The sequence below is a fragment of the Gopherus flavomarginatus genome, chromosome 6, assembly GCF_025201925.1.
Source record: "Gopherus flavomarginatus isolate rGopFla2 chromosome 6, rGopFla2.mat.asm, whole genome shotgun sequence".
Taxonomy (NCBI): domain Eukaryota; kingdom Metazoa; phylum Chordata; order Testudines; family Testudinidae; genus Gopherus; species Gopherus flavomarginatus.
In genome coordinates, this window is record NC_066622.1 from 122,522,425 (window position 1) to 122,540,145 (window position 17,721).

Below are 17,721 nucleotides of genomic sequence, written 5' to 3' on the forward strand. Positions count from 1 at the left end.
TACCCTCTACATCCAATCTAGCACAGGCAAAAGTCTGGGCAAATATATGGGTTTTAGCCTGTTATCTGAAAATCAACAAACTCAAGCTCTGCTTCACCAGCAAAAGGGGAAAGAATTCCAGTCATGGCCTCTTCACTACAAATACCCTGCCACTAAGCTCCAAATGTTTGAAACCATAGTCTGTTAGCAAAAGTTCTTTGGCTGATGTCAGCCTTTTGTACGGGTGAAGCGTACAGAGACAATTTGAAGGTTCCTTGTTGTAGTCAATAAGGACCCAGATCACAGAGAGCTTTAAAAATTAACACCACTGCCTTAAATTGCACTTGGAAATAAACAGGAATCCACTGTGGCATAGAGAGTAAAGGAGTGACTGCCACAGATTCTAGCCAATCAACATTAGAAAAATCTCAGCTGAGTTTCATTACCCAGCAAGCTCCGCAATCTGATTTGATCAGTAGAATGTAGAAACAAGTCATGGAACTCATAGGCTTAGAAATGTATGTAAAAGAGAGATTTTTTTAAAGATTTCCTTGACTTCAGTGGAACCAGCATTTCATCCACAGATTTTTCAGGGTTTGGAATACTAATTAGAACAATCACCGTAGGAACTCTTACGCACTTGTCATCTTAAAAATCAGTCTACTTTACCTAAGAAGGCTTCTTTAATTTCAGTCTTGTCTGTCCGCCGGATTATTTTCACCACAAAAATGACAGCCAGTGGCGTGAGGAATGAAATTGCCTGGGAGAGATAACAGATAATCATGTATGAGAGCATCAACTCCCTGTCATCCCCACGGATTAATAATTAGTTCCAGTTAGTGCCATTTAGACTGGATGGCTGAATAATCTTTATTGAACTCCTAACCTTGAGCAAAGTGGGATGATTTATATCTGTAACTAGAGGGCAATGAATATACTTAAAAATTGTAACATAATTGTGGGTTATAATTGATTTGTAATTACTTTGAGCTACATTTAAAGTGTCAGTTTTGTAAATGAAAAAGAACAGTGCATAAAGATCATGACTCAGTATTGCCAACAACTACATCTCTTTATGTTTCTTTTCTAGAAGTGGATAAGCAAATTCTTCACCTTTCTGATCTATTAAGAAACACATATATCATGCACAACAATGTAATGTTTAACAGAGTAAAACATGTCAGGTTGTAGACCCTAAGCCTGCAAACAAAGAAGCAAGTAGGTAACTTCATTTATTGAGTAAAGTTGCTCATGTGCTTAAGTGCCTGTAGGGTCTGGACCATAGTTTGCAAATTAGACACTAGAAAATAATATTGGACCTGATTCCACCACCCTTGTATTAAGAATAGTCTCAGTACATTGATAATACCATTGAACCCAATTTCATCAGTGGGGCTATTGACAATGAAAGTTACTACTCAGTGTGACAAAGCATGTCAGACAGGTGCGTTATTTGTGCTGCTTTTCATGCTGGCTGGTCACAGTTAAAATCCTTGGTGAACAACTCACCCGAAATGTACTGTACTGTAGTTTGAAAAGAATGAACTATTTAGCATATGTAACTGGCAGTTACCATTTTGCTGATCCAATGTCTTCCTCTGTACAGATTCGTAACAGAAAAATACTTCTAACTGAACTCACTGTGCTAACTTGCTTCATATAAATAAAGCCTTTTCCTGGCTTCCATAAGCAGGACTATGGGTCACTTTACAGTCTAGGGATTAAATACTTGGAAATGCATGGGCTCACTGCTGTGAAACAGTCCGACACATATCCCATCATACTTACCACAGACCTCACAAAACCCATTCATGTTGGAATTGGCTGCCATTCTTTACTACTACCTCAGGTTAAAAAAAACCTCATTCAGTCCTCGATGTTCTTGTGTTGAATAGTGCTTTTTCTTCATAAGAAAACCCATTCACTTCAATAGGACCAGTCAGTGTGAATAAGGGTAGAAGAATCCAGCAAACACTTTTTCAAGGGGGTGCTTGGGGGTGCTTAAATCTTTTCTTAATATTTTCCCAAAATCTGTAAAAGTGCATTGAGCTGACTTTACTGGAGCATTAGAGGACCTGAGCCTTATGATTCTTTCATGTACAGAACAAGTGTACTGGAGAGGAGCCAATGGCAGGTTGCTTAATCTTGGGTAAAAATCAGGAGGGGAAACAGCTCCCAAACATCCACAACTAAACTCTAGGGGAGCAAGGTACAGCAATAGCATATTTTGTGCCATTCTTGTTTGGCAAAGGAACTTGTAGTCAAAATCTATCTTGGATGTATGTGCATGACTCCCACGGACCTTAATTATCAGAGGGGTAGACGTGTTAGTCTGGATCTGTAAAAGCAGCAAAGGAATCCTGTGGCACCTTATAGACTAACAGACGTTTTGGAGCATGAGCTTTCGTGGGTGAATACCCACTTCGTCAGCATCTGGGTATTCACCCATGAAAGCTCATGCTCCAAAACGTCTGTTAGTCTATAAGGTGCCACAGGATTCCTTGCTGCTTTTATGGACCTTAATGATACTCCCATTAAAGAAATAATTTGGCCTTTAGCTGATGGACACGTTGCAATAAATGCTTGATTGTAAAGACACAGTCTAGATGCTTGCAAGGAGTGTCTTTCAGCAGGGCTGCTGCTTGTCCAGCTCTGCTACTGCAGGGAGTTAATTATATTGTATAGCAGAGAAAAGTGAAAATAAGCTGGCTGGGATGTTTTAGAGAACCAGAAAATTAAACTGGACATTATGATACTGATTTGCCTGCCATGCTAGCTTGGGTCAGCCATTTAACCTGGGCCAGATTGTGCTACCTTTATTTACGCTAAGTAGTAGCTTACTCCTTGAGTAGTCCCATTTAAATAAAAGATGGAGAAATTGATGGAGATTTGGAGAACTAGGACAAAGAGGATTCTGTATCCTAGTTCACCCTTCTGAAAAACGGAAATAATACCCAATGCTCAGAGCCAATATTAAGCTCTTTTAAATCATCAGAGGTAGTGAGTTATATACAAGCGCAAAGGATTTACTGCTGTTAAAATATATCCTGGTTCAGATTCCACACTATCTTGCATCCATGCAATCCCGTTGACTTGAGTGAATAATGAGGGTGAAATTGAGGACAGGAGATGGCTCCCTTTTTTTTTACATTTTATTAAGCTTGCCATCAATTTTTGTGCAGAACATTTTTCGATCCAGTAATCTCCTGTGTGGCTTGGTGGTGAAATACAGTGCTAAGAATGGACTTTATTTCTTGTACCCTACGAATGCAAATTTTTCCATCTCTCTCTGAAAACAGAAATTAAACCCTGTTACCAGAGACAGTGAAAAAAATGGTTAGGGTAAAATCTAGAATTATTATCATTATTATTATTAAAAAGAAGGATTCCCCCCAAAAAATAAAAAAAAATCTATCTTCCGTTATTGAAGGACATGTTAAACTATAAGCTTGTTGACAGACTTATAGCTTATACAGATGAAACAAGGGAGTTAGAAATCTTTTGAACAGGCAGGAGCAGCAGAAGAGATCAACACAGGATAGAAGTAAAACAGAAACTAAATCCAGAATGTTACACAATCCATCTGGTAACACTGTAGATTTTCATATATTTTTAACAAACTGATGGATTTGTGATGGAAGTTCAGAACTGTTCACATCTGCAACTCATTGTGTTGGCTGTTATTGCTCATTTGAAAACATCAGTTGATAACCCCATGCTCTGGCTATCCTGAAACGTCTGACTGCCATAAACTGGGACTGGCATCAGGGGATAGATCATTTGATAACTTCCCTGTTCTGTTCATTCCCTCTTAAGCATCTGGCACCATGGATAATAGGCTAGTCAGGGGTAGGCAACCCATGACATGCATGCCGAAGGCAGCACGCGAGCTGATTTTCAGTGGCACTCACACTACCCGGGTCCTGGCCACTGGTCCAGGGGGCCCCGCATTTTAATTTAATTTTAAATTAAGCTTCTTAAACATTTTAAAAACCTTACTTACTTTACATACAACAATAGTTTAGTTATACATTATAGACTTACAGAAAGAGACCTTCTAAAAACTTTAAAATGTATTACTGGCACACGAAACCTTAAATTAGAGTGAATAAATGAAGACTCGGCACCCCACTTCTGAAAAGTTGCCGACCCTGGGCTAGATGAACCATTGCTTTGCCCCAGTATGGCGTTCTTATGTTAGGAGGTCAATTTACTCATCAGTGCAATATATGTACAAGCTAAGCCTGACCTACAAGAGATTCTCTTTTTCTTCCACAACAGAACTATGCAGGGCTCACATCTATCATATATATTATAGGTCGCAAGGGTCTAGATAATAACATCCCCCTCATGATTCAGTATCATTTTATTTTCCTACAGTGAAATCTTCTAATATTGCTTTGATGGGTGAGACACCAGTAAAAGTGTAGCACATTCATTATTCATCTTGTCAGCCTAAAGATAAATGGTAGTTGCACAAATCCCCCAGAAAAGCACTTGTTGTTGTCTCTGATTACTTCAATAAAATCCACTGGCACAAGATTTAATTTGTATGCTGAAAAATACTGATTTTTCACTTGCGTGCTGTTTTATCGCTTGACAGCATTTTTTAATGATTTAGGGCTAGATTGTATGTTTACTCTTGGCCTGTGTAAAGGGCAGTATAGCTGTGCAGTCCTGGAAGCAGCGTGGAGAAGGAGTCATGCTCTCCCCTTATTCCAGGGGTGTAGTAACCTGCTACTACCCCTCCTGCACCACACCAACTGGCTGGCATGTTTAGGGGCTGGGACCAAGGTTCAGGAGCTCAAGCAGGGACGCATGCAGTGGCTCTCAACCTATTTACCATTGTGGGCTGCATATGTGGCCCACAATGCGTTATGTGGGCTGCATCCAATGCCACCTCTATGGCCCTGAGGATGTCACATGGGTGCAGTTTGGTGCTGATTGGGCCACAAGTGGCCCATGGGCTGCAGGTTGAGAACCACTGATTGAGGAAGGGGGAAGGTATATTTTTCTATAGTATAGGAACTAGAGTGAAATCCACCTGAGCAAACACCTAGTACTGAGTAAAGCACTCACTTGTCTTATTAAACTGTTAGCAGATATGATGGACTGTGTAAATGCCTAAAACCACATGGTGCTGTACTGAGCAGTTCCTGGGAGGGGCACTCCCTCAACCTTCAGTGGGAGCTGAGGGTACTCAGCACTTTGCAGGGTCAGCCATGAATAGTACCAGGCACGCCTGTTCTTGAAGAAACAAAACAGTGAGGAAATCCTTTCCAGTTTTTCCCCTTTGCCAACATGCCGATTTAGCCTAATCTGAGTCTGGAGCTAGATTATTCACGACTTTCCTCTTGACTTTAAAATCTCCCGGTGTTCTAAATGTAGGACTTTGTAACAAATGCTAAACAATTCTTTGTTTGGAAATTCCTTTTAAAATTGGTTTCTAGTGCTGGTAACAGGAAGCATCTTAAATTATGAAAGCAAATAACAGGTGTGTGTGTGTGTGTGTGTGTGTTTTGTTTACTTTTAATTAAAGAAATAAGACCAAACCAATTAGAAATTATCTATAGTTTCTTAATTCAAGCAGTCACTCACAGGTGAGCTGCCTTTTACTGAGTGGAATAGTGTAAGCCAATCCGAGCACACGGTTACTGACTCATGGTCAGGTTACTGACTCAGTTCCACTGGAGCTTTCAGCTGCCAAACAGTATGGCAAAAACTGGCATTTGGGGTAGGTGAAAGATAAGGATCAAATGTACTTTCCTTACATCCTTGCTATTTACCAACCACTGGATGTCCCCTATGACGTCTAATGCATTATCTTTCCTACTTCCTCCACGGCCATTTTATTTTTTTTAATGTGATTTCCGCATTGCTGCAACCCCCTGCACACTCACTACTGCCCTAAGAACTCATCAACTGTATGCCCAAAGCAAATTTTAGGCAGGATTCTGTGACCCTCAAACACTGTACTCCACTGATTTCAGTGGGACTATTCATGAAGCAAGATACCACTCTGTGTGAGTAAAGTCGGCAGAATTAGGCTCCTGGTTACACCTGCCTCTATCTTTTTACACTGTTCAAAATGCCTGCTTTTCATTTAACTTTTTCACCCTGCTGTGATGGGAAATACTTAATCAGGCTTCCTCCTAACTCAGTAATAACTGTATCCTGGGCCATTAAATATCTTGGCCTTCAGCTTCTGACTCTGTTTGCTCAGAATAGGACTATTGTCTCGTAAAGAAGAGGCATGTGCAATTTATCAGCTATATAACTAAATATATTAACTAACTTTGGATTTACTCTCTTGTCCAAAGACAAAAAACATCAAACTACATCTTTTGTGTTGCTTTCCTTCTGAATTAAAGCCACTGACCTTAAAGACAAAAGACTCACAGGGAAACCCTGGCCCCGCTGAAGTCAGTGGCAAACTCCTTTTGACTTCAAGGGAACCAGGATTTCATTCTAGGTGCCATACTCATCCCTGAGATAATTCCACTCAAGCTGGTGGGGATACTACAGGAATGAATCCATTCATAGAATTATATCCACTAACTTCTAAAAATATATGCTCTATATATGGAGGTAACTGGTATGATGGGGGTACTCAGTGGCAGGGCCTTATTTAAATGAATGCAGTATCTCTCCACAATAAGTGCTGAGAGATGGTATTGATATTAGTTGCTCCCACTAGCTTAACACCATTCCTGCATGTCCATATGAACTCTGCTGGGCATGACAGGGTGAACAATAGCACTGTCATGTCAGGTTAGTGCTATGATGCCTTAGAGCCTGATTCTGTGATATATTGGGCACCCTCATCTCCCAATAATCCCTTGACTGTTCACAGAAAACCAACACAAAGGAGCTGTAAACATGAGCAAATCACAATGTAGAGATTTGGGGTAAAATTTTCAAAGGTGCTATGGGCACTAAGAAAGGTAATTAGGTGCCTAAAGATGCAGATAGATGCCTAGTGGGATTTTCAAAAGTGCCCAGACACCTAATTTAGGAGCCTTTTGATCATGCCTCACATCCATTAGTGAACTCGTGCTTAAATCTGAAACTGCACCATCAATATAGAATTCAGAATACGGTACTTCTGCTCCTCCTGCACTGCTCGTTTTGTTTTTTCTAAGCATGCTCTGTAACACTTCTCATATTATAAATAAGTTCAGGCTTACATAGTTTAGAATCTTATCATAATCAGAACCCAAGGAACAGGCTATAGTTACACAAGTTTTCCTGTTATCAAATGAAAGTGTGTTTAGTTTACAGTTCATAAAGCTGTCAAACAATCCATTAAATCTCTGGTACTTACAAACATGAGGCGTGTAGGTATGTTGTCTGATTGTACCAAAGGATTTTTATAAAGCCAGATTTCTTCTGGCTGGATAACTCTCTGGAATGGATCCAAAAACTCTGTAAAACTAAACACAACAATAAAATATATTTTTTCTAGTTCAAAAAGATTATGGATATTGAAATAATAGCCTTGCAGAACCCCCTCCCCCAACTAATTAGGACACTACCCATATTGCCACCCTACACCACTGTTATAGTTATGTAACCTTCATACATATACACTCAGCAAAATGGTTCTGAAAATTGCATGAACTGCATCTTTTTAAAGATTATCTTAAACTGCACTCCAGGGGATAAATTACCATTATTTTCTGCTCCAAGTACAACACTAGAACAGGATACCATGGGAAGAAGGTGTCACGTACAGAAAAAGAAAAACACTAATTGATAAAAGTCATGGCATCCAAATTTCAAGTCTCGGGATACAAAGTTTGGGGTTCAAAAATTAGCAGTCCTATAGTCATTAGGCAGATTGAATGATACAATGAAGAGAATTTCTCCCATTGACAGAAAGAACAGGATAATCTTTACAAAACATCTTTTCCAAAAGACACTTGTCCCCTAAAAAAGACCCAGCTGGTGCACTCTTTAGATTTGGAATAAGGACAAGTGACAGTGTCCAGCCTTTGAAAATGGAAAGAGCTATTACTGAAGTCAAGCTAGTAAGTCCCTTCTCTTTTGTTCAGATAACTTTGACTGGTTGTCTTTTAGAGTCTGAATACTTTAATTGGGTAGAAATGTCCTACGGAACTTTGGGGACAACCTGGAGGTCTAGATTTATTTGTAGCTCTTGCAAATATGTCAGTCTAAAATCATTCCTCCATGTCCTCTGACCTCTCCATCTTAAGGCAAAAGTGAGATGCTAGAAAGATGGAAAAATTCAAGAGGAACAAAGGATGTTTATCTTACAATTGGGGAATGCAGGTGGAGGTGGGGATGTGAACCAACTAAGAAAAGCAGGATTTGGAAGGAAATGGGATAGTCTAAAATAATGTAGGGCCACATTTATAAAAGTATTTATGTGCCTAGTGGGATGTACAAAAGTGCTCAAGTTCCTAACTCCAACTGAAGTCAATGGAAGTTAGGCACCTATCTTGTTTAGTCACTTTTGTAAGTCCAATCTATGTGCATAACTTTGTAAATCTGGGCCATAGGAACACAAGTCTTCTGAAACAGAAAATCTCATCCAGGTCTCATAGCTCATTCAGAAATCTACCTGAAACTTCTGGTAAATGTCATGACTAAGGCTACAAGAAAGCCTGATACAATAAAGGCTGCCAAATAATATATGCAAAAAAAAAAAAAAAAACCACCTTAATTTGTTGTCTGAATCCTCTTTCCCCATTTTCTTCTCCACTACCACACAAATTCTTTTAAAAGTTTAAATAGAAATCTAGAATAATTTACAAATTTGTGGCACACAATAGATTGAGTCCCATTTACGATTCTGGGCCAAAAACTAAATGAAATAATACTGATACTTTAGAAAACCAGAAACTCTCTCAAAGGGCTGCAAACACTATGTCATTTAAATGAATCATAGCAACGATTTTAGGATTCTGCTAGTTCTATTATCAAGCTCAATAAATCCAAGAATATTAAAAAGGCTAGAAATACTAAAACTTCTCCCTTTAGGTTACTTCCTAAAAAAGGAAACCTGCTGGGTCTAGAAAAAACAACACACTTTCTCATGTGCCTGGTGAAATGCTTTTTTGTTTTGTTTTGCTTTTAAAAAAGGGATTAAATGATTGTTTCCAGCAAATTTTATTTTCTTTTGAGTTTATCAGCTGTATAAATATTGAGACATTCTTAAAAACAAAAACTGCTTTGAGTCAGATTCTAAAAGTTCTCTGTTAAGACAAATATTTTATATACTAGATTCAGTGGGAAATTTTCAAGGGGACAAATGACACCCTAAGGTTAAAACAAACAACACACACACTTTCGATACAATATTTTTCTTGTTGGTTAGGTAGGGCCTAATCAAGTCTGTTAAGATACCATTCCACTGTTTAAGCTAAACAGATTAAGAAGAAGATGATTTTTGTCGTAAAAATATTTTACAGATGATTTTTCTGTGCTCAGGTAACTCAAGTCTAACTATGTCTGAGAACTTCTGACTCCTCATGTGCTGCATAGGTGTGCAGTCCTCTTTGAGAAATATGTGCTTTGCTACGGTTGAAAAAGATCAGTTAAGAAACTCCAATTGTGATACAATGCTGCTGCTTAGTGGTTGTGAAAAAAATTCAGATAACTAGCCAGGACCCTGTCCTCCTGTCGGTTGAAAACATATGTGCGTGCACACACACACACACACACACACACACACGTATGTCATTCATCAAAGCAGAACGAAGCTTTGGGGTCCAGTTTGACACATTGTTAAGCCAACTATCAGGTAGATTCAGGGTATGTCTACATTTGAGCTGGGAGGCGTGATTTCCAGCTCATGTAGACATACCCATGCTAGCTTTGCTCAATATAGTACCTAAAAATGGCAGTGTGTCCACAACAACAGAGCCAGCGACTTGAGCTAGCCACCTGAGAATGTACCCAGGGGGTTAGAACTGGATTGTTTTGGGGGCAGCTAGCCCAAGCAGCTGCACATGCCACAATAGTTGCAGCTATTTTTAAGGGCTAGCTCAAGCAGAGCTATCATAGGTACAAAATAGGACTTGCACCTCCCAGCTCCAATGAAGACCTACTCTCAGTGGTGAAAAAAATCTTTCCACAACCACAGCTCTGTAGGAAATGCCACCCTCCCACTGGACTGTGGATCTGGCCACAGTGATGCATATGCTAGTCATGCCCACGCTGGATTACTGTAACTGACCGCATCTGAGGCTGAATGTTGAAAATATGCAAAGGTGCCAGCTTGTGCAGACTGTGGCTGCCTGCCTCCTCAGCAGGCTGCTATGAGTATATTAGTGATTATGTCTCCATCAGTGGCCAAGCTGGAGAAGTAAACTCCTCTGTATTAGGCAGAGCCAAAGACAAAATGCATGAGAGTTGGAGGTGAAGCACTCTCAGCTGAGGGCATTCTATTTGGTTTGGAAAGGATACCAGTACAGTCATCCGAGTCATTCTGGGAAAGTTGAAGGCCACCAAGAATCACAGTTCTACTATATCTAATGCACTTCACACCCCTGGTTGTAAAAGTGGAGTGGCATGGGGAGGGCAAGGATTGCTCCTGAGAGTGCTTATCCAGGCATACATATATGGACAAACATATGTGTCTGGATAGCCAAACAATGAAACAAAAGCTACTGCTAGATGTAGCGGGGTGGTCACCTGCTCCTGCCCTGAGGGGCTTAGAGCCAGGGCCGCCCAGAGGATTCCGGGGCCTGGGGCCGTCGGCGGCAGGCGGCTCCGGTGGACCTCCCGCAGGCGTGCCTGCAGAGGGTCCGCTGGTCCCGTGGCTCCGGTGGAGCATCTGCAGGCATGCCTGTGGGAGGTCCACCAGAGCCGCGGGACGGGCAAGTGGCAGCCCGTGCGGCGAAATTCTAGAGCCGGCCCTGTTCGGCGGCGGGGGGCCCTTCCGTTCCGGGACCCGCCACCAAAGTGCCCCGAAGACCCGTGGCGGGGGCCCTCCACTGGCAAATTACCGCCGAAGCGGGACCCGCCGCCGAAGTGCAGCCCACTCTTCGGCGGTAATTCAGTGGCGGGTCTTCGGGACACTTCGGCGGCGGGTCCCGGAGTGGAAGGGCCCCCCACCGCTGAATTACCGCCGAAGACTGGGTTGCACTTCAGCGGCAGGTCCCACTTCGGTGGTAATTTGCTGGCGGGGGGGTCCTTCCCCCCGGAGCAGAAGGACCCCCCCCGCCATCAAAGACCGGGAGCTGAAGAAGCTCTGGGGCCCAGCCCCGCAAGAGTTTTCCGGGCTCCCTGGAGCAAGTGAAGGACCCTGCTCCAGGCGCCCCGAAAATCTCTCGTGTCCCTCTTGCCCCCCCTTCTGGGCGGCCCTGCTTAGAGCAGCCCAGCAAAGTGCTGTGGCTGGGGCAAGCAGCTCCCAGGTTGATTGAGGAAGTAGGCACAGCTGGGAGCCAGGGCCCGAACAGACCACAGCCGGCCCCTATAAAAGGACTTTGAGCCAGGAGCACAGACACTCTCTCTGCCTTCGGAGAGAGAGAGAGAGAGAGGCCTGGCTGCTGGGAAGCTCAGGGTGCCTAGAGTGAGGCAGGGCTGGGGAAAGGCCAGAGGGGCTGGAGAGCTCCAGATGGGCAACTCCCCAGGCTGCAGGGCCTTGTCCAAGGCCCCATAGAGGCACTGGGTTGCAGAGAGAGGCAGCAGGTTCAGACCCAACCTTGCCTATGATGAGCGGCTGACACTGCAGTCTGCCCCAGGGCACGGGGGCGAGTTGGTGACTGGCCGTAGCCTACGACTGAGGGGAGGTAGGAATAGAGGGGGTTGGGGTTCCCCTGGGTGGGGAGACCCTGAGACTGCAGGGGGTATTGCCAGGGAGCAGCACCCCAAACACAAGGGGCACTGGGTCCTGGGAGGGACATGGGGGCCAGCAGCAGCAGGATACTAGCCTGCAGAGGGTGCTCCAGAGGCTGGAAGAGCTAATTCCCTGGATAACCAGCAGGAGGTGCTGCAGCAGTGAGTCATGCATCGCTACACTAGAATTTCAGGGAATGCACTTATTATAATGTCACATCTTAAATGACATCTTCCCCAGTATATCTAGTGGTCTCAGTGACTCAAGGATGTGTTTCAAGGCATTGGAAAAGACAGACATGCCAAGAAACGCCTTGAAGCACAGACACACTCTTTGATATGTCTACTCTAGGCCTTGATGCATTTCCTCAAGCTATGAAGACCAATGGATACATGCGCATTGATGCTTCAAGGCAGTGCATCTAGTTGTATGAGCATTAGTGCACTTCTTGAAATGTGTCACATTAGACCACACATTTATATAACACACATATTTGGGTATATGAACGAATGACAGCACAATTAAAGGTTTGGGGGCTTTCTGCTTCTTTGCCTTCTGTCTCTTTTTTTCCTCTTAAAACCAAAAAGTATTCATTAAACATTTGTTTGAGAAGTTAAACAAATGTGCAGTTCTCATGGGAATCAACACCCAACCACACTGCAAATACATATTAAGGCATAAAAGTTAACCCCCTTAAAAGTAATGCAAAGTACTACATATGCAGAGGAGAACAAATTATAATAAACAATGTTAGCTTATTTTGGCTCTAGGCGGAATCATAACTGAATTTTCTAATTATTAAGCTTCCAAAATCTTTAATCTTCTAAGGACAGATTTAATTTTGTCTCAGCACTTAACCAACAATTATAATTATATATTTCGTAATAACAATGCTGTGTCCACATAGCTTATTAAATTTATTTATGAATATCTTGCTTCCCTTTAATTGTTTCTATGAAATATGGTCAAGTACTGCACTGGAACATAATGAACAAAAAGGAAAGCAATTTGCTGAAATTAAACAAGAATCAACTAAAAAAAATCATAACTGAACAAAAGGAAGCAGAAGTGGAGGTGGATGTTGTTGTGTGAGCAATAAAGAAAGAAACAATACAACGAGAGGGAATGGAAAAAAGAGACGGTACCAGAAAAAAAAAAAGAAAAAGATCACATTTTTGTATAGAAAGACCAATTATTTTTCATAGCAGTTCACATCACTGGTGGGCAACAGGATCTAAGAATTCACTAGCTTTGAATGCATATGTCCTATTAAACAATCATGTGGATACACTGGTTTCCTAAGTTTCCTGATCATGAATGATTTATGTTCTTTGGTCCTGTTTGTTAGTGCAGGCTGTTACTACTCATAAGCTACCACAAGTTTGGATGAGTATGTATATTAGTAATAGATGGCTATAATCTTTTTTGCCAGGTCTTACATAAAGAAGAATGGTTTGTAGATACTTTGTATCATAAATCAAAACATAGCCACATCCATCCTTGAATAAAGAAAATCTCATGTTTCCTGGGTTGTAACTTAGAAAGTTTACACTTTATTCTTATAAGCGAATATAGAATTTACTTTGCTTTCCTCTTCCCTCCCTTTCCGTACTTTTATAGGTTTGGGGAAATGTGTAACATTTGTTAGTACTAGTCTAACAGACAAAAAGACACAATGTTCAAACATAACAGCCTGAGTCAAAGCCTTAAGTGAATGGAAAGATTCCCACTGGCTTGGATCAAGCCCTTGGGATATTTGAAGAAGCCTAAAGGAGTTAGACACCCTAACTCCATTAAAAACAGGAAAGAGTCCTGTGGTACCTTATAGTCTAACAGATGTATTGGAACATGAGCATCCGACGAAGTGGGTATCAACCCACGAAAGCTCATGCTCCAATATGTCTGTTAGTCTATAAGGTGCACAGGACTCTTTGCTGCTTTTACAGCTCCAGACTAACACGGCTACCCCTCTGATACCTAATTCCATTAAAATTCAACTGAAATTGGGTGCCAAGTTCACTTAGGCTTCTTTGAAAATCCCAGCTTTATGGTCTAATCAATCCACTCCTAAATTGGCATTTAGGCACTGAAATAAAAGGAGTCTGATTTTCAAAGGCACTGAGCACCAACAATCCCTATTGACTTCAGTTTGATTTAAAGGTGCTCGGGATTTCTAAAACTGAAACCACTTATATGTAGGAGAGTGACATTGAGTGCAAAGGCAGAGAGAGATCAAAAAGAGCTCAAAGCCTACTAAACTTGTAATAATATGTGGCTTCTGCTACCCAAATATTAACTGTGTCACCTAGGGACAGACACTGCATGTTTTAGGATGGCTAAACGTAAATGTATACATTGAAGAACAAAGAATGTAAGCCATATTTAGCATATGGGGGACTCTATCATGGGAAGTAGCGACCCTGAAAAAGATTTGAGGGCCATGGTGGATAATCAGCTGAACATAAGCTCCTAGTATGACACGACGGCCAAAAGACTTGATGCAATACCTTCGATACATCAACAGGGGAATCTCAAGTAGGAGTAGAGAGGTTATATTGCTTCTGAATTTGACACTGGTGTGACTGCTGCTGGAATACTATGCTCAGTTCTGGTGTCCACAATTCAAAAAGGATGTTGATAAATTGGAGAAGGTTCAAAGAAGGGTCAGGAGAATGATTAGAGGATTAGAAAACATGCCTCATAGTGATTGAACTCCTTGAGTTTATCTATTTAACTTAACAGAGGGAAGGTTAAGGGGTGACTAGTATCTACATGTGGAACTTGGACTCTTCAGTTTAGCAGAGACAGGTATAATATGACGTAGTGCATGGAACTTGCAGCTACACATACTCAGACTGGAAATAAGGCATACATTTTTAACCATTGGAACAATTTACCATGGGTCATCATGAATTACTGACAATTTTAAAATCAAGATTGGATGTTCTTTGAAAAGATATGATCTAAGAATGATTTGGGGGATGTTCTATGGCCTGTGTTATACAGGAGGTCAGACTAGATGGTCACAATGGTCCCTTCTTGTTTTGAAATCTATGACTAGAGCTCATCAGATTATTTCTTGCTAATAAATTCTTTTGATGAATTTAGATCTCTATTTTTTCTGTTCACAAATAGTCTAAGAACTGGTTGCAATTTGCAGTTGTTCACCTAATAACTGGTGGAAATGTGTAGTGCAGGGAATCATTGACTTCCATAGGACACCACATGGTCTACTCACAAACACTATGGCATATTCATAAATTAGTAACTGTACTTGATATTTGCATTTCCTGCCACACGATGAGTCACATGAGGCAAAATTTTTCAAAAGTTTCTAAATGGTTTAAACAGTCTAAACCCCATTGAAAGTCAGGGTCCTATGTCACTTAGGTGCTTTTAAAAAAGTTTATCAATGTTATTTTTTCTGTTCCTTAACTCAATAACCTAAACTTTATAAACAAGAGGAGTCCATTGCCATTTGAAAATTACCTGCAAACTGGTCAGGAGTTTGAGGAATTTGTCCACTAATCATATTTATTTCTGTATGTATTTATTATAATCAATACATACATACATCCAATTTTTAAAATGCCCGTGCTCCAGAAAAATACACACCCTAGAAACATTAGCTGAGCTGTCTTATCCACAGAGCCAAAGCTAATGAACCACAAAATTAATAAATCAAAAGCACTTGTCCAAATCTTTGTGGGAACAAAAAGAACTGTGCAAGCTGGCCAGAGGCAACTCTTCCAGTCTGAGAGCATTTGCTTATATTTCCTCCTGCTAGCATTTGCATCATTTAAACTTTTTTACAAAAATTCTTGGAAATGAAACCTCCATCCCCTAAATGTTTGTGAATTTAGACCAGAACTCAAAAGGTAATTAATTTCTATGGTAACTGAGACGCTTGACTTTGTGAAGGATCAAGCCTTATCTGAGTCATTCAACAGCACACAGGAAGCCTGTGGCAAAGTCAGGAATTGAATCTAGCTCTCCAAACACCCACTCTAGTAGCTTAACATAGATGAACATAATTTATTGGGAAATAATCAACATGGTTTTTGTAAAGGGAAATCATGCCTCACCAATCTACTAGAATTCTTTGAGGGGATCAACAAGCATTCAGACAAAGGAGATCCACTGGACATAATGTATTTAGATTTTCAGAAAGCCTTTGACCAGCTCCCTCACTAAAGGATCTTAAGCAAAATAAGCAGTCATGAGATAAGAGGGAAGGTTCTCTCGTGGACTGGTAACTGGTTAAAAGATAGGAAACAAAGCATAGGAATAAATGGTCAGTTTTCAGAATGGAGAGAGGTAAATAGTAGTGTCCCCCAGGGATCTGTACTGGGCCCAGTCCTATTTAACATATTCATAAACGATCTGGAGAAAGAGATAAACAGTGAGGTGATACAGATGATACAAAACTACTCAAGACAGTTAAGTCCCAGGCAGACTGCGAAGAGCTACAGAAGGATCTCACAAAACTGGGTGACTAGGCAACAAAAAAGGCAGATGAAATTTAACGCTGATAAATGCAAAGTAATGCACATTGAAAACATAATCCTAACTATACATATACAACGATGGGGTCTAACTTAGCTGTTATCATTCAAGAAAGATCTTGGAGTCACTGTGGATAGTTCTCTGAAATCACCCACTCAATGTGCAGTGGCACTCAAAAAAGCGAACGGAATGTTGGGAATTATCAAGAAAGGGATAGATGATATGACAGAAAATATCATATTGCCTCTATATAAATCCATGGTATGCCCACTCCTTGAATACTGCATGCAGATATGGTTGCCCCATCTCAAAAAAGATATTGGAATTGGAAAAGGTTCAGAAAAGGGCAACAAAAATGATTAGGGGTATAGAAAGGCTTCCATACGAGGAGAGATTAATAAGACTGGAAAAGAGGCGACTAAAGGAGGATATGATAGAGATCTACAAAATCATGAGTGGTATAAAGTAAATAAGGAAGTGTTATTTACTCCTTCTCATAATACAAGAAAAAAGGGCCACCAAATGAAAGTAATAGGTAGCAGGTTTAAAACAAAGACAAGAAAGTATTTTTTTCACACAATGCACTGTCAACCTCTGGAACTCCTTGCCAGAGGGTGTTGTGAAGGCCAATACTATAATGGGGTTCAAAAGGAAACTAGATACATTCAAGGAAGAAGATAGGTCCATCAGTGGCTATTAGCCAGGATGGGCAGGAATGGTGTCCCTAGCCTCTGTTTGCCAGAAGCTGGGATTGGGTGACCGGGCATGGATCACTTGATGATAACCTGTCTGTTCATTCCCTTTGGTGCACCTGCCATTGACCACTGTCAGAGGACGAGATACTGGGCTTGATGGACCTTTGGTCTGACCCAGTATGCCCATTCTTATGTTCTTAACCACTAGAGCAGGCTTCCACTCCAGCATACTGTAAGGGATCCCACTCTGAATGGATAAGTGCACAAAACTAACACGAGTTAAGACTCCAGAAGAATTAAGTATTCACAAAGGTGAATGAGTTTTATTTGCCAGCAAATAAGTTCATATCAAGAGAGAAATGGGTGAGGAAATAGGTCCCCCTCCAACTTCAATTTAAAAACATGTGTCCATTGCACACCTGGGACTCATCATCCACTTACTTATCCTACCAAATGTGCATGATGTTGAGCTTAACCTGTTTCAGCTGAACACTGCCCATCGTCAGTCAGGAAGAGAAAGTGACATATTAGTTCCTCCTCCTCTGCTCATGGTGCTATGTCTGAGAGTGCTGAGTGACTCCAGTGTGAAGTCAGAAGGACAGCAGGTGAAAAGGAGAAAGAGATAGCAGGGATTGAAGGCAATGAAACAACTAGCAACAGAGGTGGAAGAGAACATGGAAAACAAGAAAAAAAGAAACTGGGGGAGGGGAAAAAGCAGAAAGTAAGAACTGGGTG

The 17,721-nt window shown here is 41.2% G+C and overlaps 1 protein-coding gene across 4 annotated transcripts in view; it reads right to left on the minus strand.

The window, feature by feature from the left end:
• PLPP4 (phospholipid phosphatase 4) overlaps positions 1-17,721 on the minus strand; it is a 104,365-nt gene that overhangs the window by 57,107 nt on the left and 29,537 nt on the right. For 3 of the 4 annotated variants that reach the window (XM_050959057.1, XM_050959056.1, XM_050959058.1), the window contains exons 2-3: positions 7,304-7,412; positions 649-739 (exon numbers count right to left, since the gene is read on the minus strand). In XM_050959057.1, the coding sequence (XP_050815014.1) occupies positions 649-739; positions 7,304-7,412 (200 nt within the window). Of the gene's footprint in view, positions 1-648; positions 740-7,303; positions 7,413-17,721 lie in introns of those variants that run through there. The other variant, XM_050959059.1, reaches the window with a different exon arrangement.